The sequence below is a fragment of the Candoia aspera genome, chromosome 5 (assembly GCF_035149785.1).
Source record: "Candoia aspera isolate rCanAsp1 chromosome 5, rCanAsp1.hap2, whole genome shotgun sequence".
NCBI lineage: Eukaryota > Metazoa > Chordata > Lepidosauria > Squamata > Boidae > Candoia > Candoia aspera.
In genome coordinates, this window is record NC_086157.1 from 40,926,785 (window position 1) to 40,951,852 (window position 25,068).

At 39.8% G+C, this 25,068-nt stretch overlaps 1 protein-coding gene across 1 annotated transcript; it reads right to left on the minus strand.

Moving 5' to 3' along the window:
- Nucleotides 1-431: 431 nt before the first annotated feature.
- Nucleotides 432-23,876, minus strand: LOC134498778 (arylsulfatase D-like). Its single transcript, XM_063305050.1, has 10 exons — nucleotides 23,677-23,876; nucleotides 15,154-15,303; nucleotides 12,896-13,017; nucleotides 12,388-12,510; nucleotides 9,999-10,422; nucleotides 9,548-9,684; nucleotides 7,731-7,865; nucleotides 3,995-4,157; nucleotides 2,506-2,627; nucleotides 432-809 (listed from the first exon to the last, which is right to left on the minus strand). The coding sequence occupies exons 1-10, from the start codon at nucleotides 23,703-23,705 to the stop codon at nucleotides 451-453; spliced, it is 1,764 nt and encodes a 587-aa protein (XP_063161120.1). The 5' UTR covers nucleotides 23,706-23,876; the 3' UTR covers nucleotides 432-450.
- Nucleotides 23,877-25,068: the final 1,192 nt, after the last annotated feature.

Here is a 25,068-nt window from a genome sequence, read left to right on the forward strand (position 1 = left end):
ACTGGAAGCAGGTTATTCAAGTATCTGCAGCATGAACTACTTATATACGTAAGATGGGAAATCGTGTCTTGGAAATGTCAGTTGTAAATATAGCATGGTGCTGTGTCATGTAGCCTCAGTATACTTAACTTATAAAATCCTAATTAAAAGTGGGGAGCTCTGAGACTCACTTAATGAGCTCCAGTGTTGAGTGCTATGCCAAAGCAGAAGTAAACTAGGTCTCCCTTACTAATTGGAATGTAAGAAATTGCAATAAAATCTACTTCTTTTCTTCTTATTTAAGTGTGTCTATAATCCTGGAACCCCGCAAGCTGAGAGGGAATCTTTTTTTTGCAGCACAACACTGTCTCCTCTTTCTTTCACCCAGTGAGCGCTACGCTGTTTAGAGAGTTTATTTTTCTAGTCTTAATACAACATTAAAGATAAACAGCTTCAAGAATGCTGATCATTTTATATATTGTCCTTTTCTTTGTCACAGTAACAGAATGGAAATGACCCACAGCATGGCTGGAGCCACGGTTTCCAGATGTTGTTGTAGAAAGACAGCTGATGTGGGGCAGGAGTGAGAGTTTTGCGATGCTCTTCCACAGCTTTGTTTATTCTCTCTAGAATTGTGTAGAATTGTGGTTCATTGTCTGCTGACAGAGGCATGGCTTCTGATGGGTCTTTTGAGAGATGAAACAATAGAGGAGGATCATGATGGATTACCCCTTCTCCAGAACATGGACAGTACTTAATTGCATAACAGCCTCCAGATCCCTCAGGTTCGAAAACCGGGGTCACATAGTGGGCCTTCCACACATTTCCACCTGATGAAAAAGAATCTGTTTCATTAAAAATGGAGGCAAACTATGAATAAGTTTTAAAAAGACTGATTTCCACAAACATAACTGTTTCAACTCTATGCTTAGCAACTGAGACAAGCAAGTCTTGTTATGTTGCCTATCAACTGCACTTCTTTTTTTTAGAAGAAAGAAATATGCTACTGCCCCATTTCTTTATCCTTATTTCTTTTTAACACAGGAGAGGGGCAATGCACTTGTTTGTAATGCAGCATTTTATATCAACTATTCTGATATCAGAATTAATGCTGCCCATGTTTTAATATATAGAACGGAAATTAGCCTTTCAAGATTAAGTATGCTTGGTATTAGTACTTTTGGTGGTGTCAAGAAAACAAGTGAACATCTTTAATGTTAAATTCTAGATTAGCCAGTCTGAAACACACAATCCCCAGGGTTCTCAGGATCAAAATAGGTTTCCAGGTTTCATATGAAAGATAACACAGTTAAAAATCACCAAGTTCTCTATATGATTAGACATCTGTCATTAGCTTTGTTGTTTCAAGTGGGAGGGACTCGTGCTTTCTTTCAGATTATTTACTTCTGGGCAGATGTCCTAGATAAAAGCTAAGACTGATTCAATTGTGATCGGATACGAAAGTAATGAATGAATAAGCAGATCAAGTGACTGGCTGGAACTATGCAGTAGTAACAACAGACTGTGTGTAGTATCATCTGAAATGCAAGAATAAATAAGGCAGCACCATTTAATATATGAAAGATTTCTCAGAATTAAGCTCCAAGTCAAAGTAACAATTTATGATTGGTGAATTGTAAAGCAATAGATGTGACTGTTCCCTCTTCAAACTAAAGGGAACAGACAGTGAAATACTGATCCATTAATTCTTCAAAATACTAACATTCTACTGTCTTCCAAGAAGTACAGAGTATTGTGTCACTGGAAATCACAAATTATTCTCACAACTTCTGATACTATATGTATGTCTTCTGATTTCTACATATTTTTCAAGCACTCTGTTTTTTTTCAATTTCCATAACAGTTTATAAGCATGAGGGACACGGTGGCGCTGCGGGTTAAACCGCTGAGCTGCCGATTGGAAGGTCGGCGGTTCGAAACCGCGCGGCGGGGTGAGCTCCCGTTGCTAGTCCCAGCTCCTGCTCACCTAGCAGTTTGAAAACATGCAAATGTGAGTAGATCAATAGGTACCGCTTCGGCGGGAAGGTAACGGCGCTCCGTGTCATGCTGGCCACATGACCCGGAAGTGTCTCCAGACAACGCCGGCTCTAAGGCTTAGAAACGGAGATGAGCACCGCCCCCTAGAGTCGGACACGACTGGACTTTACGTCAAGGGAAACCTTTACCTTTACCTTTATAAGCATGAATTTTTGCATGTAGGAAAAAAACCCCACACGTTCCTGCAATAAGCACTTTGGAATAGAGTATTCTCTCATGTCTGTATTTTTGTATGCAGGTTTTTAAAAATCATTTAATTGGAGAATGATAGCCCTACATTTGGAGAGGGGTAAAAGTAGAAGGAAAAATTTTGTTCCAGTTCAGAAAAGTCAAATTGAAATGCAAACCACATCAATTTTGAAGTCATTTCAACACATAACCCTACAAGCTAAAACACGATAAGCTTTTTAGAAAATGAGGTTTTGCCAGGCAAATTCGGATTTTTTTGGAGGAAGCTTTTATACTTACTCTCCTTTTCGTACCACCGCACTGCATGTAAGTATATTCCACAGTAGTGAAACATAAATTCATGCCCTGAATGCTGAACCACTCCCTGCAGCAAAGGCATCAAATTCTGACCATCAATTATCCTAAAAGGGCAAAAAGCACAGAGTTTCAATAGAGTGTATTTGGAGTAGTTCAGAGCCTTGCATTAATAGTCAAGCAACTGAGTATTTGTTAATACACTGAATGGATGTAGCTGGACATCTACTATGTATGAATATAGTCAAATCAGTTGGAATTCCAAATTCTTGTACATATGAATCTTCTGGAGTATATGCAGAACTCTTGAGCCATGAAAGAATCTCTATTTACTTCTGCAATTTCTAAAAATTACTGTGTCAGACCTGAAGCCTCCAACTGAAGTGAATTGGAATTTCTGATTGGGATCATGTCCTGAGTATAAAATATGAATCTCATTGAAAACAAGTGAAAAGTCTTTAGAGGGCAACTTATTTGATCAGTTCCTATAAGAGGAGGGGGAGAGAATCTGTGGTGGAGAAGCATCATTCCCTAAGTTCTCCTATGTTACCTTAAACAAGGCAGAAGATAGAACAGTTCTTCTATCACTCTACTACATTTCTTAAACTGTTTGTTTGTTTGTTTGTTTGTTTGTTTCCTTTGAAACAAATGAAAGGGGGAATCACCATGACAGCTAAAAGGCTATTTTCTTCCTTAGATGGGAGCCTTCGGAGACTTCCAGAACTATAGGCTAAACTGGTCTCTCTCTCTCTCAATTCCTGGAAAAAGACAATGGCAACCCACTTCTCTATTGCCAGCCTTACCTTGAATGAGATCTTACCTTTATAAGGGAGCAAGAATATTTTGACCCTGAGGATCCACGGTTTTCTCTCATCCACCTCCAAAATACTGCTTTTCCACTACATTGGTGTCACATTGCCACAAGTAAGACTATATTGGTAAAGCTTTCTGCTAGGGTACTGGAGGCATTGTGGACTCTAAGTGCTGTTCCATGGGGAGAACGGCAATTGAACAAAATCAGGCAACTTCCCATCCATTCACCCAGCCATCTGGATTTGTGTTCCTAAATGTAGGATGAATACATTCTGCCTATATAAGTTTTGATCATGCAACTGCCTTACCTCATTCCTGAAAATTTATGGAAAATACATTTACTTCTTTAATTTGAAACCTCCCAAGTTTTCCCATTGCTTCATCCAACTTTTTTTTCTTATTAGAACAAGGTCAGCATAGTTGCGAATGGTTTTTGATTGGAAGCACTAGAAGCTCCCATCCAAATGGAAGCACCCATACTCTTATGTCTATAGCTTTAGAAGAAGTTACAGGATGGCATAAGAGTTTATAACAGTCTCAGAAACAGTTTGAAATATTCTGAAAGCAGTAACTCAGAATCATAGCAGGTATGTACTGTTAATTTTCAGTAGGTTTTTTGGGATCATCAGGGATAAGATATTTAGTCCAATAACATCCATACCTGTCTTGTGGTATTGTCTCACCAGCCAGGTGAACCAAGGTGGAGAAGATGTCCATTAAGCTTGTTGGTACAGCAATAATTTTGCCCTCTGGCAGCACTCCCGTCCATCTAAATAATCCTGGGACACGGATTCCTCCTTCCCAACCTCCCATGGCTTTTCCACCTTGAAATAACACACAAAACTGTTTCATGATTTTATTTTTATGTGTGTGTGTGTATGTGTATGTGTATGTATATATATGTATGTATGTGTATTTTGTATATGTGTGTGTGTGTGTATGTATGTATATGTGTATGTGTATGTGTATGTATGTATGTATGTGTGTGTGTATGTGTATGTATGTATATGTATATGTATATGTATATGTGTGTGTGTGTGTGTGTATGTATATGTATATGTATATGTATATGTATATGTATGTATGTATGTATGTATATATATATATATATATATGGGTTAAATATCTGTAGTGCCCAAGTTCCTTCTGTCTCTTCATATTAATACATTATCTTCTTAATATGGATGCTTTTTCATTTTCATGTTTTTTTGGGGGGGGGTATTCTTCCTGTAACACAGCTCCTCATCTTCAGTTCATGTTTTAAACACTTCATCATGTGGCTACCAGAATGCTGGTCATGTGGAAAACAGAATAACAATAACTTTTTTTTTTTTTTGGTGTGGTTGATTTTTGGTGTAGTTTTTTAATAATACTATTTTTGGTGTGGTTGATTTTGTTCAGGAATATATTAATGCTCTCCATCAAGGCATGCACACACTTGTCCAGAATGACTCACAAAGAAAAATATGAAAGACATAGGACTACCATATGCTGCCAGATAAAAAAGAAGCAGCAGCTTAATGCTACCACTCTGATGGGAGTGGAAAATTTTGGTCTGTATGTGGACTTCAGGACCTTTGGTACAGCCTACCATGGTATTCAAGAGAAAGTTGACTTTGAAGAAGCAAGATAGGAAGAATATTGAACTTTGGTATTGGAGTACTGAGAACACCATGGACAGCCAGGAAAACAAACTAATGGATCATTCTACAAATCAACCCAGAGTTCTCACTGGAGGCACAAATGACCAGACTCAAATTATCCTACTTTGGACACAGCATGAAAAGATCTAGCTCTCTGGAGAAGGCTCTAATGCTGGGAAAGGTGAAAGAAAAGTGAAGAACAGAACAACCAGGTGGATAGGTGGACAAACTCAGTCATAGTAGTGATGAGTGTACAATTGGAAGAGCTGAAGGAGCAGGATATGACCAGGTTATGGAGAAAATCTATGTGGTAGCTAAGAGTTGACAACAACACGTCATTGTCATCATCATCATCTTCATAGCCCCTTCATCTTCTACCCATTTGCCAGCCCCTTTTGATTTATTAGTCTTGCGGTTGCTGCTGATTTCTTGGTAAGTCTCTCTTTGTGAAAGGCTTTGCAAATACAGAGAACTTTCAGTCAGAACCCAGTTCTTCCAACACTTTCACTTTTATCCTGATCAGATTGTCACTAGACCTTGTCAATAGAGCCTTTTAGGACATCACATTCCTTGAGCAAGAACCCATGAACAGTTATTTAAATTTTCAATTAAAAGGAACTAAACAGAAAAATGAAGCTAAATGGGTCAGTAAGTCACAGGTGCTTGGGGTGGTGCCCATAAGCACACTGATGCCTATGCATCACAGTACCTATCCATGCTTTGCTTTTGCGGAGAGGATTTATAGTTGCTGGGTTTTGCAAAACAGATCTTTCTAGGCAGTCAACAGCAACACTGTTAAATCAGATGGAGCAGTCAAGTGGGAAGAAGGCAGGGAGAGTCTCTGATCTTTCCTCCTAAAATCTTAGCTGCACTGAAATCATAGGGCAGATGATTTGTCTCTGTATGTATGCAAGTGTTTGAATATCTGTGTATGTATACTTCCTAACTCACCACCCAGCAGTGAATGCATGTATAAGAATAGGAATGTGTGCCTAGCCTTCATTCCAAGACTGTATGCTTCTCCTGCCCTTGGAGTAGAAATTAAAAATTAAATGTATGAAAAAAAAAAGTTTCACATTAAGGTTGAAAGAAAGTATGTATAAATAACAGGTGAACCTCACTGGGAAAAGCACTCTATCTTAAGTGGTCATTTATTAATAAATATGCCAATAGGGTTATTTGGGGGTACATGATCTTTCAGACACCCAGTTTCAAAGCTATGTAATAATACAAAAGTTAAGCACTGGCATTGTGACTTGCACCTAGAAAAAATTAAGCTGTTTAAGCACCAGTGAGACATCTTCCCTTCTTCTGGCCATGTGGTAGCCTAAGAGAAACTGTCTGTACAGATTTCAGAAAGGAACACATTAGGCCAATTAGGAACCAGGTATGGGTGAATTTTGTCTGATACCTTGTGAGTGGCTCAGTTTGGATCACAAGTATGTTCTAGATCAGGAATGCTCCCAGTCACTCATGCCCTAGTTCCCTCCCCATGTGCTCTACATAGGGCTGCCCTTGAAGAGTATTCAGAAGCTGCAGCTGGTGCAGGTAGTTAGGTGTGCTCCTAGAACAGCACATGTTACACCTCTGCTCCGGGAGCTGCATTGGTTGCCAGTCTGCTTCTGGGTCCAATTCAGGGTGATGGTTTTAACCCTTAAAGCCCTTCATGGCATGGGGCCAGGTTATCTGAAGGACCACCTCTCCCTGATTATATCTGCCCATTCCATCATATCTGGCAGAGACAGCAGGCTGCGGGTCCCATCTGCTAGGGAACTACACTTGGCGGGTCCCAGGAGGTGGGCCTTCTCTGCCATGGTGCCCGCCTTGTGGAATATTCTCCCCTCTGAAGTGAGGTTAGCTTCACCCCTCCATAGCCCCCTGGCTATGTCATCAGGCTTGGGGGTCCCAGAGGTCCAGTGAAACCCTAAGATAATTCCATTATTGTGGTTAACATTCACTCTGACTTGTGCCTTGCGGTTTTTATATTTTATATTTTTAATGATGATTGTTTTATATATTTATTGTTTTAATTAATTGTATGCCATCCTGAGTCACTTTTTGTGAGATGGGTGGCCATATAAATTTGATAAATAAATAAATTTGTGAATGGTTTTCAAGGAATTAAAGCAGTCAGATTAAGGATGCTTGTGTCAGCCCTCTACAGCTTGGTTAAATATTGGATTGAAGTTAAATGTAATTTAGCCTTGATTCAGTTATAAAGTAGAGGTAGAGTTGGGTTTTATCAGTTTATTGATAACATGTTCTTATTCAAAGACTTTCATATAGTAACTATGAGGGAGAAGATGGAACCATGTGTGACTTCACTGAGTTGCTATTACAGCTCTTTTTTCAAGGAGGAGCACTTGAAATGATCCAATTTCTATCCTACATAGCCTATCAAAGAGGATACCAAGAGGATGCTATCAAGGAATCCTAAAGGATCTAGAAGATTTAACAATCCTACTTTCATCCTTTGATTGTGCAAGTAAACTATGTTCATGAAGACTTGCCTTTCCTAAATTCATATTTTTCTATTAAATTGCTAGTTTCTTTCACACTAGTAAAGTTGATTATTTGCAGGAATTAAACTCCTACTGTATTTTGCATCTTCTTATTTCAGATGCTTGCTTCATTACCAGGTTTTGCTCAATCTGAATTTCAATGTTCCATATCTTAAACTACACCTAAATAGCATATAATGGTTTTTAAAATGCAAAACAGGTTTTTAAGGAAACATATGAGGGTTAGTCTCACCTTTGTATATGCCATTCCAACCGCCTTGTTGAATATTTCCTTCCCAAGCTTCCAAGTGTCCACCATGGTCAGAAGCAAAATATGTCAGAGTACTGTTTTTCAAATTTTCCTTATCAAGAGTATCCAAAATTTTTCCTGTAAAGCAAGCATCACTTATATATCACTAAGTTTTCAGACAGGTAAAATTCCACCACACCATCTGTTTTTGGTTATCTTGACTAGTTTATGCATGACACTAATATTGTTACATTACTGCATTTGGCTACATATAATATTTTGATTTTATGTAACAATCATAATTAAAAACCAACTTTTCATAATGTAATTCCAAGAATTGGGTAGATAAAGCATTAAGAAAGCTATGGTCTTCTTTTTACTACATTCTTGTAGAAGACCCAAACTTCAGATTATGAATGCTATTTCTTTTCAGTTGTCATTTTCCCACACTGCATTATCTGTATGCATCTGATCAATACCTTCATTTGTAATAGAAGGGGTGTTTGACATGGAACAACAAATTGAGGACAGCTTAATCTCTGCTGATGTCTATTTCAGTACTCATGTCACCAGATGTAACCTGTCTGATATTTCAATCAATTGCTATACTAAAATATCAAAGAGTTTTAACACTTGCATGTTGCAATGAATTGCAAACTGTAGTTTTGGAAGGGAGATTCCAGAAGATCCCATAAAATGAATGCCTTTGTCACTGCAAATCAGTAACTATTGAAACAAAAGCTCATGTATGTCTCTACTGTCAATTTTACCATGAACTGTGACACAAACTTAGTATACCTTTCTTATCTCAAGTTTCAACTTCTGCTGGCTCTTTTTACTTTACTTATAGAGTATTGTATCGGAGTGTTGTATTTTCTTACAATATCACCAAATTTTGTTCAATAGCCAGCAAAATCCATCAGGACCTTGCCAGGAATACACTGATTTGATTATATTTATATTTACCTTTATGTGCCTTATTTTACTTTTAACTCTATTTTATCTTATTCATCTTATCTCATTCTTTTTCTGCTATGTGACTCTAGTTTGGTCAATAACTGAGATAAAGTACTTCGACTTTGTGTAATTCTTGTTATTTTAAAGTAGTTTCTAAACATTATTTACACTCTACTATGTTTACGTATTTACATAATGCATAACCTGCCAATAAACTTAGCTAGATTTACTTGTAAGGAAGTTTCTCATAAGACTGCACCTTTCCTACTCGGACAAATGCTGCCTTGAAATGAATAGAGGTTGCATGATAATGAACTCATCAGAAAGACTTCATTTCTTTGCAGTGTTTCAGTAACCAGGAAAACTTCATTCTTTACCTTTATTTCAGAAGTCTTAGATCCACCAAAATCCAAAAGTACAGAGTCTTTTGGTAATTGCTAGGCCAAACATTACAAGCAGAATAATGTGGATATGAAGTAGCCATGCAAAAGAAACTAGAAGTAAAGTTTTATTTGGGATCAAGCTATACATCTATTCAGGTGTCTGCCTCAGAGTTCATTCCACTGTTATAAGAAGGGCTTATTTCAAAATAGGCAGGTAGAGGATTTTACTGTATGTCTACTAACAATAAAGATTCATCTCTCCACCAGACTGTCCTTGCTGATCACTGTTAACAGACATGTTTTTACATAAATATTACATAATTCGTATTCTCTGTATAACATTTGAATGATTTAATTGCTTTATTTGTTTGCTTTATTAATTGTAGTTACATAGACATACACACTGCTTTGAGGTGTCTTTGGACATATATGGCAGCCTAAAGATCAAATCAAGCAATAATATAAATAAGATGTACTTACCCACCATCCAGTCCATCTCTTCTACATTGTCACCATATAATCCATGATTGCTCTTGCCAGTGAAATTTTCCGTAGTAACCAGAGGTGTGTGAACATGCAAGAAAGAAACCAAGAGGAGGAATGGGCCTTGTTTCTTTCTAAAAAAAAGGAAATTTTGCCTTTAATAATTACACAATGAAATAATTTTGGGTGAGGGGCAGTTACTGTTTTGCAAAATAATTGTACTAATACTACTTGATTCATTAAACCATGTCACCACCAACCCTGTGTTCTCATTGTATGAAAGCCCAATACATACTTCCCTTGTTTCTATAGTATTTCAAGTATGTGAAGCAGATATAGTTTTTGTATGGCTTTTTTCTTTTTTTCTTATTGTTATTATTATTACCCTTTGTTCTGCATTATTAAATAAGAAAATTAAAAAAAGTTTTCCCTGCAACAAGTAACATACCTTTTAATAAAGGAAATGGCCTCTCTCAGCATAAGAGGCATAGCTCTTTCTACTTTCATTGGTTGCTCTATAATGTCATAGTTTCTCATCACAATACACTCCCAGTATCTTGCAAAGCCAAATCTTGAGTACCAGGAAATAAAGAAGAAGAAGTCAAACAAAGCCAGGAAGAAGATGGCCTTCCAGCTGAGAGGCACCAGATTAGTTAGTTTTGCTGCCACACAGGTCAGCAGAGCGAGGGTAATCATCTGAGTATAAAGCCAGAGTTTCTTCTGCAGGGACGGATCCAACTCAGAGGGATGCGAGATTTGGCAATCTTTCATTAGTGAAAATGGCATCCCATAAAAATAATCAAATCCATGATTTAAGGGGTGATGGCAGTAGTCATTACGGTATTCACAATTCATACCTTGATGCCACTTTCCTGAAAAACAGTAATGAAAAAACTAAAACTAAACAACAACAAAAAGCAAAGCAAGCACAAATGTCAATATTGCCAACCAAAGGCAGGCAATAAAGATTAAAAAGATTTAATTTTTTAATTTTAAAAATTAAAAATTAAAAGATTATGAGAAGTCTTGTTTAATCCTTTGAAGATTAATAAATTTAATCTTCAAAACAAGGAAACTGCTAGACAAGAACTTATTTTCTTGAAAACCTACCATGTATATATCAAACGTAGTGCAGACATGATGGGATGAAGTATTGTTAATTTGTATGAATCATTATTCCTAACATTTTTATTATTTTCTGTTAATGATCCCTCCCAAATAGGGAGGTAGTCCACTAGTTTCTAATGAATTGGGAAATTCTACAGGATTCTTCATTTGCTTACCAATTTCTTCTAAGATTATACTGCCCAGAGTCCCTCTGGTGGGAGGATAGGCAGGGACAAATTTAATAAATAAACAAATAAATAAATAAATAAATAAATAAATAATTCTATCCATGCTGCAATAGGTTTTGCTTGATCCTTCCATTTTTGCAAGGATGGTCTAGTTGATTGTGTCATTATTCAGACCCAAGACGCTTAGAAATCTGTACCTTGCCCCCTCCCTCCTGCACCCTCAAAAAAATTCAGTGCTATTGAATGTTATTTCCAGATGACTGATGAATGGAGAAGAAATTTTATATATAACTGTAAAACAATTATTACTGGTTTAGCAGAGGAAGCATATATCTCAATTTTCAAATGTTGATTTTATAGAGGAAAGATATGCTCCCTCTCCAAATATATGTTTCCCTTACATCTAATGCCCGTAACAACTATCTACATACCAATAGAACAGAACATATGTAGCTCAGGGTTGAACTGTGGAGTCCTTAGCATGCTCTGAGCTTCTGCTTGCTGACATTTCATTACCTGACTAGGTAACACCATCAGTGCTATCTACATCTACATATCTACATATGTAGATACATACAACTATCTACATATTCCAGAGCAGTCCAGAAAAAATAGACAAATAGATCAGAATCATAGTTCTCAGGATGGGGTTTGCTTGGTGGTAGCACCATGATTATAAAACACTCTCTTTGGCAATGTTCTTCAATCTTTCTAAATTTAAATAATCTTTCAAGACTTTTAAAATTTTTTATTAAGCTATTTATGTTTTATTCATTTTGTCCAGGCTCTTAAAGTCATACTCATGTTACTGTAGTCAGTAACACCTGATTACTGATTTACTACTTTTTTGCAGTTTTGTTTGTATGAGTGTCTTTTGTCAGATATTTTAAAACTTGGGTTAAAATATATAAAATATTATGTAATTCCTAAGTTATAATGAACATATTTTCTCTTGCCAAAAGACATGTTGCCTTTATCCAGGCAACATGTCCTGTCATGAGTACTGATGGTGAGCAGGAGGGGGCCTCTATCCAGGGTAGAAAACGCATGCGTAGTGCTGAAGAATTAAGCAGCCATTCAAAGAGACACAGATCAGACCTGCCTTAACCTTTGAGGTTTATCTGTCTGGGTATTTTCCACACTTCTTCAGTTTGCTAGGATTCTGTTTTATGTAGCAGTAATAAACACTAGAGACCTACTCCTCGTCTCAGCATGATTTCTGACTGTTAGGACATGTCCAGTTTCTAACTTCCTTTTGATCTTCATAAAATAATTTCAGCTCAATTTACCAACTGAAGCAAATTAATTTTACAATCATGTACTTAGTTAATGCTATAGCTGAATGGAATATTTTCTCAAATTAAAAATTAACATGTGCTTCTTACCAAACAAGCTGGAATTAATTCTGCTGCATTTGGAAACTTTAGGTAAAAATCTGGTGGGAAGGTCAGTTCTGGTAAAAATTATCCAAAGTAGAAGCCAAGTAATACATTGTTTTTTCTTTTACCCAAACATTTTCAGGCAAATAAGTAGCATCCTTACCTATTAAACCTGTGCTGTAGCCTTGTTTCTGCAATATCTTGGCAAATGTGGTCTCATTTGGAGGAAGACCACCAGAACTAGCAAGTGACTGAAGAACACGATAACCAGTTGTTGCATCCATACCTGAATTTAAAACATAAATTAAAAAAGATAACCAGTCCATGTCTGTGCAATAAGTCAGCCACCTATGTGTCTAATGACAAGTTTTTGTATTAATCATAGGCAGTTAATGCTGAAATCTTGAGTGGGAAAGACTAAAAAAAGTAACTTCAATGATTCTTCAACAGCCTTCCAGATATGCTGGGCTACATTTTTTGGAATTTGGAATCTAAAACATCTGGAGGGCACTTATTTGGGGAAAGCTTTCTGAATATATGGTAGAACTCATCTAGTTATTTAGCCCAACCTTTACTTAGCCCAAGATACTAATATTCTAGTACTAATGTAAAGAACATTTCCACTATTATGTCTAATAGTTTCCACTTGAGTCTTAAATATTATAACAAACCTGATCGGACTGGGTATCTTCCAGTTAAGAAAGCAGTTCTGCTTGGTGTACAAACAGGAGCTGCAGCAACATGCTGAGTAAGTTTTATTCCTTCTTTTGCTAACCGATCAATATTAGGAGTCCTAAGAAAAGAGGTTAGCACAGTATGTTTCATTGGAATAGTTGGGAAAAAAACCCAGAAAAGATTTAGTCCAGTTTTAAAATAGAGCATTCTTCCATGCATCAAAATTCATTTAAATCTCAATTCACTTGAGGCAGAGTGTGTGGGTATGAGTTATCTCATTTCACAGAATAGAGGCTGACTTCATTGAAAGAAGACCGTTCTGCTTCTGCTTTATTGCAGGTGAGGAAAAATGGGTGCAGAGTCAATGGATGGAGAGGTAGAAGTGATGGAGCATTGTCTTCCCATCTCTGACCTTGCTTTAGAACTTCAGGGTTGTCCATAGGAGAATCAAAAATGTCAAGAGGTGAGTGTTATTGTGCAATCAAAGCCCTGCCCCCTTTTAATGGATGCCATGGGCAGGATGCCTGTAAAAGAACATGGGGCTCGATCATATGCTCATGGCTGGTCATCTTGACTTTTTTTACCCTTTCACAGATGTTCCCAAGACACTCATTCCCTTCTTATGGAGGACATGCAAAAGAAAAGTTAATATAGGAATGCCTTTGAAACATAGGCCACCAGTGGACTCGGAAGGGAGGGGGTCTATCCTTTCTGCTTGCCTGGTAAATTTTAACACTATCATGCCTGAACAAGCATTTTATTTTGCCTAGTTACCATTTTCCCTCAGCTCATCTCCATCCAGTTCCGTTTCCCCCCTTTTTCCTTCCTTCCAACTGTAGCAATCTCCTTTTCTGGTCTTCCCGTTTTCTATTCCTGCTTGAAGGATGGATGGAAATATGTGTGAATGTGACTGTAGTGTGTTTGTATGTGTGAGAAAGTAGTTTGTGTGCATGTGAAAATGGTTTTGTAGGCATATGTGGTTGGAAGATCAATTTATTTTATAAATAGGGTGGCTTATTTTAAAGACAATGCTTTCCCCAAAAGAAAGTAGGGAAAGAAAAAAATATAGAAATACAACAAACATGGTGTAGTGTTAAGCTGTTGGGATGACTGGGGAAGATCCAAGTTCTAATGCACCCTCAGCCATGGAACTGTAGTAAATAACCTTCACTCTTTCTCCATTCAGCCTACTTCACAGGGCTTTTGCTAAGGGGGGAAAAAAAGAAGAACGGCACACTGTGTATGCTGCCCTGAAATCCTGAATGAAAAGAAGGATACAAATTTAATAAATAAATATTATTCATCCAATTAGCCAAGTGTTGCCTGTTATGGAGATTTCCTTCCCTCACAATAAATGTGAAACATGATGCCATTTTGTATGTGTAATGTTACCTGCCAGAAGCCAAGCAGCAAAAATGGGAAGGGCCATGATAAAAAAAATGATTATATTAATAAATATTAATCAGAATTAGGAGTCTGTGAACTAGCTCACTATTTATAAAATTAATTGGTCCTGCTATGAATATATATCAGCCACTTTCTCTCCCACACCATAGAAACATACAAGTGTGCACATGAACATGCTCATTGACCCATTCTTTTAGCAAACAGAGGAGTTGGGTAATGAAGGCGAGACAGAGAGAAAAAACTTGTGTATGATATAAAAAGCTTATAATAAGGATTACATCCCTTTGGAAGCAGTGGCTAATATTCAGTGATCTTTGCATACGAAGGCTGTGCAGACAGATATTGTGTAAGAACCCCCTGCATGATCTGAAGCACCGCACAGCTGTTTCAACAGCTGTTTCTATTACTATTGGGGGTATAAAGTTCCAATTAACAATTTAATTAACAATTGAAATTTGGAGGAAAAACCCTTATCTTTTAATCTGGTAAATACATATAATCATACAAGTATTCCTAGGCATATATCTTTTTATACCATTCCTAAAATATCTATTCCTTGAATATAGATAATACATCATCACTATTTATCTAGTCAAATGTTGTATATAGAAAGAGCATGATTACTCAATAGGAATTTCCCCCTGATACCAGGAATTCCCCCCTGATATGTATAAAAATAATAAAGGCGGGATAAAAATTAAACAAACAAACAAACAAACAAATAATGTCACTACAAACTTTCCAAACCATTTCATGCACTTGGATGTATGAATAAATAAAATAAAATAAAATAAAATAAAATAAAATAAAATAAAATAAAATACAGCACTCATATCGAAACTTCTACCTGACTGTAGTGTTTCCATAGCAGCCTAGATCCCCAATGCCAAGGTCATCAGCCAATAAGATGACAATATTGGGCTTGTAGCTGATCAGAGCACGCAATTCACTTGGCTTCAGCACCAGGTAAAAAGTTAGGAATAAGATTGGATATCTCCTAAAAAGATGACAGAGCAGTTAGACATTTTAGCAAAATCCTAAGGAAGGCTGTTCTTTTTTTGTTTTAAGAAAACTTTATTATAGTTTCAAAATACAGATAAAAGACAAAATATCGGAAAGACTGAAGAAAGAACTAAAAGAAAAAAGACAAACTAAAAAGATGCAGAGACAATTAGAGAGAAATACTGTAACGATTGCCTAAACCCAAATACTCAGTCTCACAAGCTCGGGCTTAAAGATAACTGATTTATTAAAGGAATAGTATGCAAATACAGAGAAAGCTGAGAATGAGCAAAAGCGCGCCAAATACAAACTTAAAAGCCTTGCTTGTAAGCAGGTCCCGCCCCGTCGCCCGTCAGGACGCTCCCCCTCCCAGGTGCTGGAAGCCGTTAGACGCGCCTGGGAAAGTAACCTTGAACAGGAGCGCAAACCCAAACATGCATTCCAAGCCCTCAAAACAATGGAGGGCGAAAGAATGGAAAAACCCCGGGTGAAGGAACACGGAACAGAGAATGACATGTGAAATGTTACAATGTTAACCAGACATTAGAATGAGAACATGACATATTGCCCCCCCAAAAGAAACTAGGGAGCCGGTTTGTCAGGATAGGCAGAGTGAAATTGGGCTACGAGACGAGGAGAATGCACGTCTGGAGCAGCAACCCATTCAGGATGAGGGAAATGTTTCCAGCGGACGAGGTATTGTAAAGCGGAGCGCTGGCGTCTGGAGTCGAGGATAGATGCCACCTCGAAGTGTTGCTGGTTGTCAATCATGAGGGGAGGTGGAGGAGTGGGTTGTGGATGCCAACGGTCCGACGACAGGCAGGGTTTGAGTAAGCTACAATGGAAAACAGGATGTAAACGTTTAAGGTTGTGAGGCAAATCAAGTTTAAACGTAACAGGGTTGAGCTGAGCAACAATTGGAAAAGGACCGACAAATTTAGGACCAAGTTTCTTAGAGGGTTGTGGGGACTTGATAAACTTAGTTGATAAGTAGACTTTATCTCCGACCGCAAAGGATGGTTCTGGGGAACGCTTTGCATCGGCATGGCGTTTATAGGTAGCCTGGGCATGGCGGAGAGCGAGTAGAATATTAGACCATGAGTCTTTGAGAGAGTCTGCCCAGTCAGCGAGGGTGGCTGGTAGCGGTTGAGGATGAGGAAGTTCAGGAATCGGAACAAATTCACGTCCAAAAACTGTTTTAAAGGGAACTTGACCAGTGGTTTGATGAATGGAATTGTTGTAAGCGACCTCAGCAAATGGGAGTAGATCGACCCAGTTGTCTTGCTGGTAGTTAACAAAAGCTCTGAGGTATTGTTCCAATGTAGAATTAACCGCCTCTGTAGATCCGTCCGTTTCCGGATGCCAGGCGGTAGAAAGCGACTGTTTCGTACCCAAAAGTTTCAAAAATGCCCGCCAAAATTGTGACGTAAATTGTGTGCCTCTGTCACTCACCAAACGGGCGGGGATACCGTGGAGGCGGTACACGTGGGTGAGGAAGAGGCGTGCCAGCTGTTGTGCGGTGGGGATAGAAGCGCATGGGATAAAGTGGGCTTGTTTGGAGAAAAAGTCTTTGACGACCCAAATGACAGTTTTGCGTTGACTAGGGGGTAGATCAACGATAAAATCCATGGAGATATCCTGCCAAGGGACAGATGGAGTGGCAACGGGTTGAAGGAGACCTTGGGGCTTGCCTGGTTTGCGCTTTATCGCCGCACATACAGGGCACGCAGTGACATACTCCTTCAAGTCTTTGAGTAAAGTTGGCCACCAGAATTGGCGGCGAACGAGGTGCAAAGTTTTTACGTAGCCAAAATGTCCAGCTAGCTTGTCATCGTGGCAGCGCTGGAGTATGGTTTTTCGCATTGCTTCGGGTACATAGAGACGATCGTTGCGCCAGGCAAGATCATCGGTGAAAGTTAAAATGTGTCTATTGGTTTGCAACCAAGTATCTGTTTTAAGGTGGGAGAGCAACTGTTGTTGCAAATCGGAGGGAATTGACAAGGGCGGCGGGCGGCTGGAAGGCGGAGCGGCTGGAGGCGGAGTTGATTGCGCTCGGGTCTGGCTGCGAGTCACTGCTGCCAAACCTAATTGTTTGTCGGTCCAGACGGTGCCTTGGACCGTTGGCCCTGGGCCAGCATCTTGGGGTCTGCGCGAGAGTGCATCAGCTAAAAAATTTTTCTTGCCTGGTATAAATTTAAGAGTGAAGTCAAAGCGGCTGAAAAACTCAGCCCAGCGCAGCTGTTTGGGACTGAGTTTCCGACTGGTGCTTAAAGCTTCCAGGTTTTTATGGTCAGTCCAGACTTCAAAAGGGTTTGAAGTGCCTTCCAATAGGTGTCGCCATGTCTCTAAAGCTGTTTTTACAGCAAAAGCCTCTTTTTCCCAAACATGCCATCTTCTCTCTGTTTCCGTGAATTTGCGAGAGAGGTAGGCACAGGGTTTTAAAGCGCCAGATTGGTCAGATTGTAATAGAATTGCTCCTATGGAAAAATCAGAAGCATCGACTTGTACAACGAAGGGTTTAGAGGGGTTTGGATGCTGTAAAATTGGTTCTGTGGTAAAGATTTGTTTGAGCGCTTCGAACGCTTGTTGACAGGCTGGAGTCCATTTAAGGAGCGCGCCTGGGTTCTTTGAACGTCGCGTATCCCCCTGTCCTTTAGTTTTTAACAGTTCAGTAAGGGGGAGGGCGATTTCCGCAAAATTTTGGGCGAATGCCCGATAGAAATTAGAGAATCCAAGGAAACTCTGTAATTGTCTCCTGGTACGGGGAGGTTCCCATGCCACGATGGCTTCTACTTTTGCAGGGTCCATTTCAATGCCCTGAGCTGAAATCCGGTACCCTAGGTAATCAATTTGCGACTGATGAAAGGCACATTTTGACAGTTTTGCGTACAGCTCTGCTTTTTTCAATTTAGCCAGTACCTGACGCACCAAGTGGATATGTTCTGACATGGTTTCAGTATAAATCAATACATCATCCAAATATACCAGTACCCCCTTAAATAGGTGGTCATGCAAGACCTCATTGATCAGTTGCATAAAAACCCCAGGTGCCCCAGATAAACCGAATGGTAAGACTTTATATTGGAAAGCCCCAAGAGGACAGTTGAACGCTGTTTTCCACTCATCCCCTTCCCTTATGCGAATGCGAAAGTAGGCTTCTCTCAAATCCAGTTTTGAAAAAATTTTGCCTCTGGCCAGATGTGATAACATATCTTTGATCAGGGGCAAAGGATATTTATTTAATATTGAGACCGCATTGAGCCCGCGGAAATCGGTACAAAGCCTTAATGACCCATCCTTTTTTGGCCTGAATAGGACAGGAGCTCCTACCGGGGAATTTGCCGGCTCAATGAAACCCCTAGCCAGATTTTTGTCAATGAACTCCCTTAGCGTGGTAAGCTCTTTGGGAGACATGGGGTATATTTTTGGGTGAGGCAATTTTACATTTGGTAAAAACTCAATGGCACAGTCCGTTTTTCGGTGGGGTGGCAAGCGATCCGCTTCCTTTTCCCCAAATACTTCAGCAAAATCTTGGTACTGATTGGGTAGTCCCTCAAGAGGTTGAAGCGTTTGCACAGTGGTATACGCTACCCCTCCACCCTCCATGTCCTCCAGTAGGTCCTTTTCGGGTACTTTGTAAAATCCATCTGCAAACGTCACAGTTCTATGCAGCCAGTTGATAAAAGGGTTTTGTTGCACAAACCAAGGCATCCCCAAGATTACCAGAGGACCCCCCACTGGAGCTACCACAAATGGCAGCTTTTCCTGATGGGAGCCCATCTGCAAGGCGACCAGTCCCGTGGAAAGATTGACTGCTTTCCCTCCCGCCATAGTTCCATCCAATTGGGTGAAAATCATGGGTCTTGGCAAAGGGAACGTGGGCAGTTCCAGAGCCGCTACGACATCAGGGTGCATCAGGGAACGGGAGCAACCCGAGTCTAGCATGGCCCACACTTCCACCGTTTTGGTTTTTGAGCTCAGTTTAACTTTAACAGTCAGTGTGGGGAAGTTTCCACTCACCGAATCATGGTTACGCCCGGTTTCTTCCACCTGCCCTAGGGCGCCCTTCAGGGCAGGTGGTAGGCTTTTCCCGCCGGCTGCTCGAATTGCAACTCTTCCTCCTCTTCTCCGAAGGGAAGGTCTGGGGGGTCCAGTTCCGCGAGGGCTGCCTTCAGTTTTCGCGGTGGAGCAGGAGCAGGCGTCTTTACCGTGGGTTTCGTCTGTCGTTCCTCTGGACGGCGTCTTGGGCACGACGTGGCTCGATGTCCTTCTTTCCCACATCTGAGGCACTGACCCTTGGAGAACCGTTGCTCCCTCTCTTCTTCCCAGGTTTTTGGTTTGGGGCGGCTGGCAAGTCCAGATGTGCGCGCTCCTCTAGCGAGACGTGTTTGTCTAAGCTCTTTGGTATGGGCATAGGTTCGTAGGGCATTTTCTGCGCTTCCCGCCAACTGAATCCACCCATATAGCGTTTTAGGATCATCTCTGCCCAGAGCCCATCGAAGGATTTCGGGTTCAAGCCCCTGCTTGAACAATTCGATGATTGTTGGCTCAGACCAGTCTTCCACTTTTCCTGCCAAAGCTTTAAACTCCAACGCATATTTGGCAACTGAGAGGGACCCTTGGTAGAGTTTCCGCAGGTCATTTTTGGCCGTTTCTTGAGCTAGGGGGTCTTCGAAATGCTCTTTAAGTGCCCACAAAAAGTCATCGAAGTCCTCTAACTCAGTTGCCTCAGCTTGGCATAGTTGCACATACCAATCTGCTGCCTTTCCTCTCAGCTTGTTGGCAATGAAATTGACCTTGCCATGTTCAGACCGAAAATTTCGACCCCAATCTTCTATATAGTGCTTGGCATTAGTAATAAAGAAGGAGAGCGTTGTGGGATCCCCATCGAACTTCACTCCAAATGGTGGGAAGGTTCTTGCCGGCTCAGCTGGCTGTGGCGGTGCCGCGAATGTCAGCGTGCGCCGAGCCCCCATGGGTGGTCGATCCCTAGGAGGTCTTGCCTCTCGCTCCCCCCCTTGACGGGCTGATCGAGTCTTGCTTCTCCCCCGGGTCGACATGGTACTATGCCTGGGGTACTGTGACGGCTCTTCCTCCCAATCCTCCGGGGTGGGCTCTGCCTCTCTGGGTAGATCCTCTCTGGGTAGATCCTTGAGGATCGTCACTATTAAATCCATTTTATCTTCTAATGCCCTCATACGGGCCGGAGTGACCGGCTCCTCCGAGGGTTGGTTGGTTACCACCACCCTCGGTGACAAGGGGACTTCGTGCTCCCAGGTCAATTGTGGAGACCCCCTCCCCTGTGCTCTTTCCATAACAGTTCTATGTTCACTCCTGAGACTCTCCTGCATGGATATCAGCAGCTCGTCCAATTGGATATCTCGCAACTCCCGACGTGCTGCTCTTTGCGCTCTCGAAGTTAGCACTGGCCGGCTTTTGGCCGCCTCCCGCTCTTCTTCGCTTCCCTCACTTGCGCGAAGTTGAGGTTCTGTCATCGCTAGCGTTCCCTCTTATCCAATGATTGGATGGGGCTAGCGGAAAATGGATAAAATGATTCTCAGCTTTATGTAACGATTGCCTAAACCCAAATACTCAGTCTCACAAGCTCGGGCTTAAAGATAACTGATTTATTAAAGGAATAGTATGCAAATACAGAGAAAGCTGAGAATGAGCAAAAGCGCGCCAAATACAAACTTAAAAGCCTTGCTTGTAAGCAGGTCCCGCCCCGTCGCCCGTCAGGACGCTCCCCCTCCCAGGTGCTGGAAGCCGTTAGACGCGCCTGGGAAAGTAACCTTGAACAGGAGCGCAAACCCAAACATGCATTCCAAGCCCTCAAAACAATGGAGGGCGAAAGAATGGAAAAACCCCGGGTGAAGGAACACGGAACAGAGAATGACATGTGAAACGTTACAATGTTAACCAGACATTAGAATGAGAACATGACAAATACAAAGAAAGTGACTTCTGACCTTCTCCAACACAGATATAAACACAGATACAATACATTAATCTCTTACCCTAAACCAAAACTTGATAAACATTATTTCTATAGACAGTAACAAGGAAGGCTGTTCTTAGTACACACTGACATTTATTGATCGCTAGAAAACTGCAGAAGCCAGCAATGGACTAAACGGTATCAGAGGAATATGCTGTTCTTCAGCCCCAAGGACGTTAATGCAAATAGAGGGAAACTGACATTTTGCTGCCTGAAGATAATCAGAAAGTGTTGCCCCACATTTCCTTATTGAAGTCAGAATATATTACACCAGAAAGCAGTCACGCCACATCAGGCAGAAAAACCCATCTGAAGTTCAGGAATTCAAAGAATAATGCATGCTGAGCCCCAGCTGTGGTTTGCTAAGACATAGGAAGTCGAGAGCTTTCTTCGAGCAGCGCACCTCTCATTGCAGTTTTGCCTAAGATAGACAAGACAGATCGTTTCTGAAGTTTTCAATCAAATGACTTGCGTTCAGTATTTTCATGATGATTTGTATTTCTACACAGAATCTTTTTCCCTAATATATTCCTTCTTTTAAAAAAATTGTAGACTGTATTGTGACATTCAATGAACTATAATTTTTGCATCTCAGTGTGGATTAAATGAATTTCTCCTTCATCCTTAGTGTACACAGGAAGAACAGAGGAGGCAGGGTCAGCATCCAGAGTTTGCTATTGTACTTGGTTTAAAGTAGACATTTAAGAGGATGACTGAACAGGCTATATTTATTATTTTATATATACATTTCCGTAACATCACCTTCTTTTTAATGTATACAACAATTTAGAAACTTGCAGCTTGTAAATTTAAGGACACACTGGAATAAAAACAAAAATACAGTGTGCATTTTAACACATGACTTCAAGCAGCTCTTACAAAACTGGTCAAAACTAAACGTTTGTCTTAATGTTATTCCAAATATCATTACATCAACACCCCATGAACTGTCGAAGTAGTTGTAATCTTTATTTCAACAAGAGATAAGTGATGAAACTCATAATCGTCCCTTTGTGAAAGTTAGAGTTACTAACACAACTATGAAATCATGGTTCTGCTAAAATTTTAAGGTTAAGATTATGAAAATAACAGTGATAGATAGATAAAACTTGATTACATCCAGAATGTGGCAGAGTATAATACAGCACATTTAACACTGTGTGATATCAATGTTAAAATGGAATATTATGAAATAATAGCTAAAAATAAAAATAGCCAACAAAATATATAAAAAAATTCTATCACTGAAATCTACCAATACAATTAATATTAATATTGAAACTATGAGACTTATATTATAATGTGATATAAGATCATGTGATATAGTGAAAGCCATAGTAGTAAATCTAAAAAAACTAAATTGCAAAACATGAACCAAGAGCATACAAATGCAGGGGCACGTTTTTTTGCCAGTCTGAGATCAGTGACTTCAGTGATCAGTGAAGGGGCATTGAAGACAGACGCCCTCCTAGAATTAGCAATAAAGGGGGTCATGGACTTTGGTTTCTGGGGCACACCTGCCATAAAGATAGAATTACCCTGCAAAATGAATGTTCTGTATTTTTCCTCCAAAACTGCTGTGGGGAGCACATTGAAATGGGGCCAAGATAGAGCTCTTCTAAATTCAAGGACTGAGATTCTATATAAATCAAGGCTGGTTCACGATCTGAAAATTGATTGTTTGTAACTGCAGCCTGGAGGCGAATGTTGTGCTCCTTACTTCGGCAAAAAATCCATAATAGTCAGAGATTTTATACAGTGAACAGCAAATTCTAATGGACCTTCTCTGTCTAAAATCCTTTGTTTTAAGGTTAATTTGGCCTGAATTGGCCCCAGTAGCAAAACCACAGTGCAGGAAATGCCATAATAATTTAATTTTCGTAGGATAGCTTTTTTCTCAAGAAGGATCAAGAAGTATCTGTAAACATCATATGGGGCAATACAACCAGGTTATGGAATAGTTTTAGCCAAAAAATATTTATCCAAAGACTAAATTCAACATTACTGACCCCTGCTTCCTGCCAGAGCACCGTGTTTAGAATACAGAATGTTTCTATATTTAGAATGTAGTTTAGAATACCTGGAAAAAACAATCCCCACAAATTTGATTTAGACTCTCTAGAATAATCAAGTTATTACAGAACTGTAGTTCAGCTCCATAGAGCAGCTGTGCTTGGGCTTAAGCTGCAAATAATTTAATTGCATCAGGTAGAAACAGTACACTTTCAGCAAAACAATAAGCTTGGATAGCTGAGGCTGATTTCTGTACATTTTGAATTACATAATCCAGGTGAGCGTTTTGGCTTCTAGAAGCTTGAAAAACTACCCCTAAATATTTGAAGGTTTTAACCTGCTCATTGGTGTATCCACCTTACTACCAGATTTGCTGTTTTGAACATTTGGAGAAGGTGAGGATCTTGTCTTAGCAAAATTTATTATAAAATTGTCCTTATTGCAGGAAGATAGGAGTGATCTCTGGGTGGTATGTCTAAGTCCACTGGAAAAGCAGATTTGATAGTGGCTTCAGGTCCTCTGATCTCAGAAAGTGTTGTGGAAGGACTCATTTCCATTTTTTGCAGTCATCTATGCCGATTGGGGAAACCAAATAAATTAACAGAGGATTTGTTTCATGCATTGCAGATAAGGTTTGCTGAAGATCATCTCGTTTCTTCACAAGATCTTGTTTGCCTCCTGGCAAAGCTCCAAAAGTATCAGAAGTTACTTTGGCTTCCAGAGGTTCAATAACAATCTGTCTTTTGGTCATTAGCTGAGGTTGTTATCTAAGGAAGCAATCTTTCAAGGACATTTCTGGTTTGATGTCTTCATTCTTATCTGCAGCTGTTGCTTTTTTTTTTCCATGTTTGAATTCTTCCAATAAGAGGCTGTCAGTACTTTAAAGATGGAAATAATCTGTGCCTGACAACATACACATTTTGGAAATGCAGAGAAAGTGTCCCCAAAGGGCTTCATTTTAACTAACACATTAGAAATTGTGGGATGCTTAAATGTCAGCAAAATTCACTTGTTGCCCATTTGACTGGGAGCTGCTCTGCCTCCAGCAGATCAGTCATATATTAATGACAGTGAAATAATTGACTTTAGGAGAACAAAATTGCTTTCTCTGAACCCCATAGGCCTCTATGAAATTTATGAAGGACAATTTGTAAAACAAAACAAAACAAAAAGCAAAACAAAACAAAACAAAACAAAGCCACCTTGATTATTTTGGAGGGTGTAGTTGTTTTTGCTTCCAGGCACTCTGACTTTCATGCACCTGGGAAGACTTTTTCTGAGTTGGTCACCCTTCCCAGTTGATTTAATATTAAGATTAGGATCTTTCTTCTGGATAAAGGCAGCTTGTTTATTTTTAGGTTGAGGTCTTTGTGCTGTAATGATCTCTGCTAATTTAGCAGGAGAGCATGGAACACATCAAAGGACCCTTCCAGAAACGCCACTTTTCTCTCTGTTGCAGTTAAATATTCAAAGGTTGAAATTACAGTCTGGGCTGTCAGGAAGCATTGCCTGGATGCAAAATCTGTAATATTGTCATTTTTAAGGGTCTCTTCCTGACAGCCTTCTGAAGTGGCTGTAGCAGCTGAACAAACGGCAGCTGCCTTGAGAAGTTATTGAATCTAGGGAGCCCAGGGCTCTAATTCTTCATGGTAAATGGTGGAGAATTCTGCTTGTAGTTAAACCTCACTCTCAGCTTGCATATTCCACTCCAGAGGCTTGCTTCTCTGTGAGCACTGTTATTATTACTTA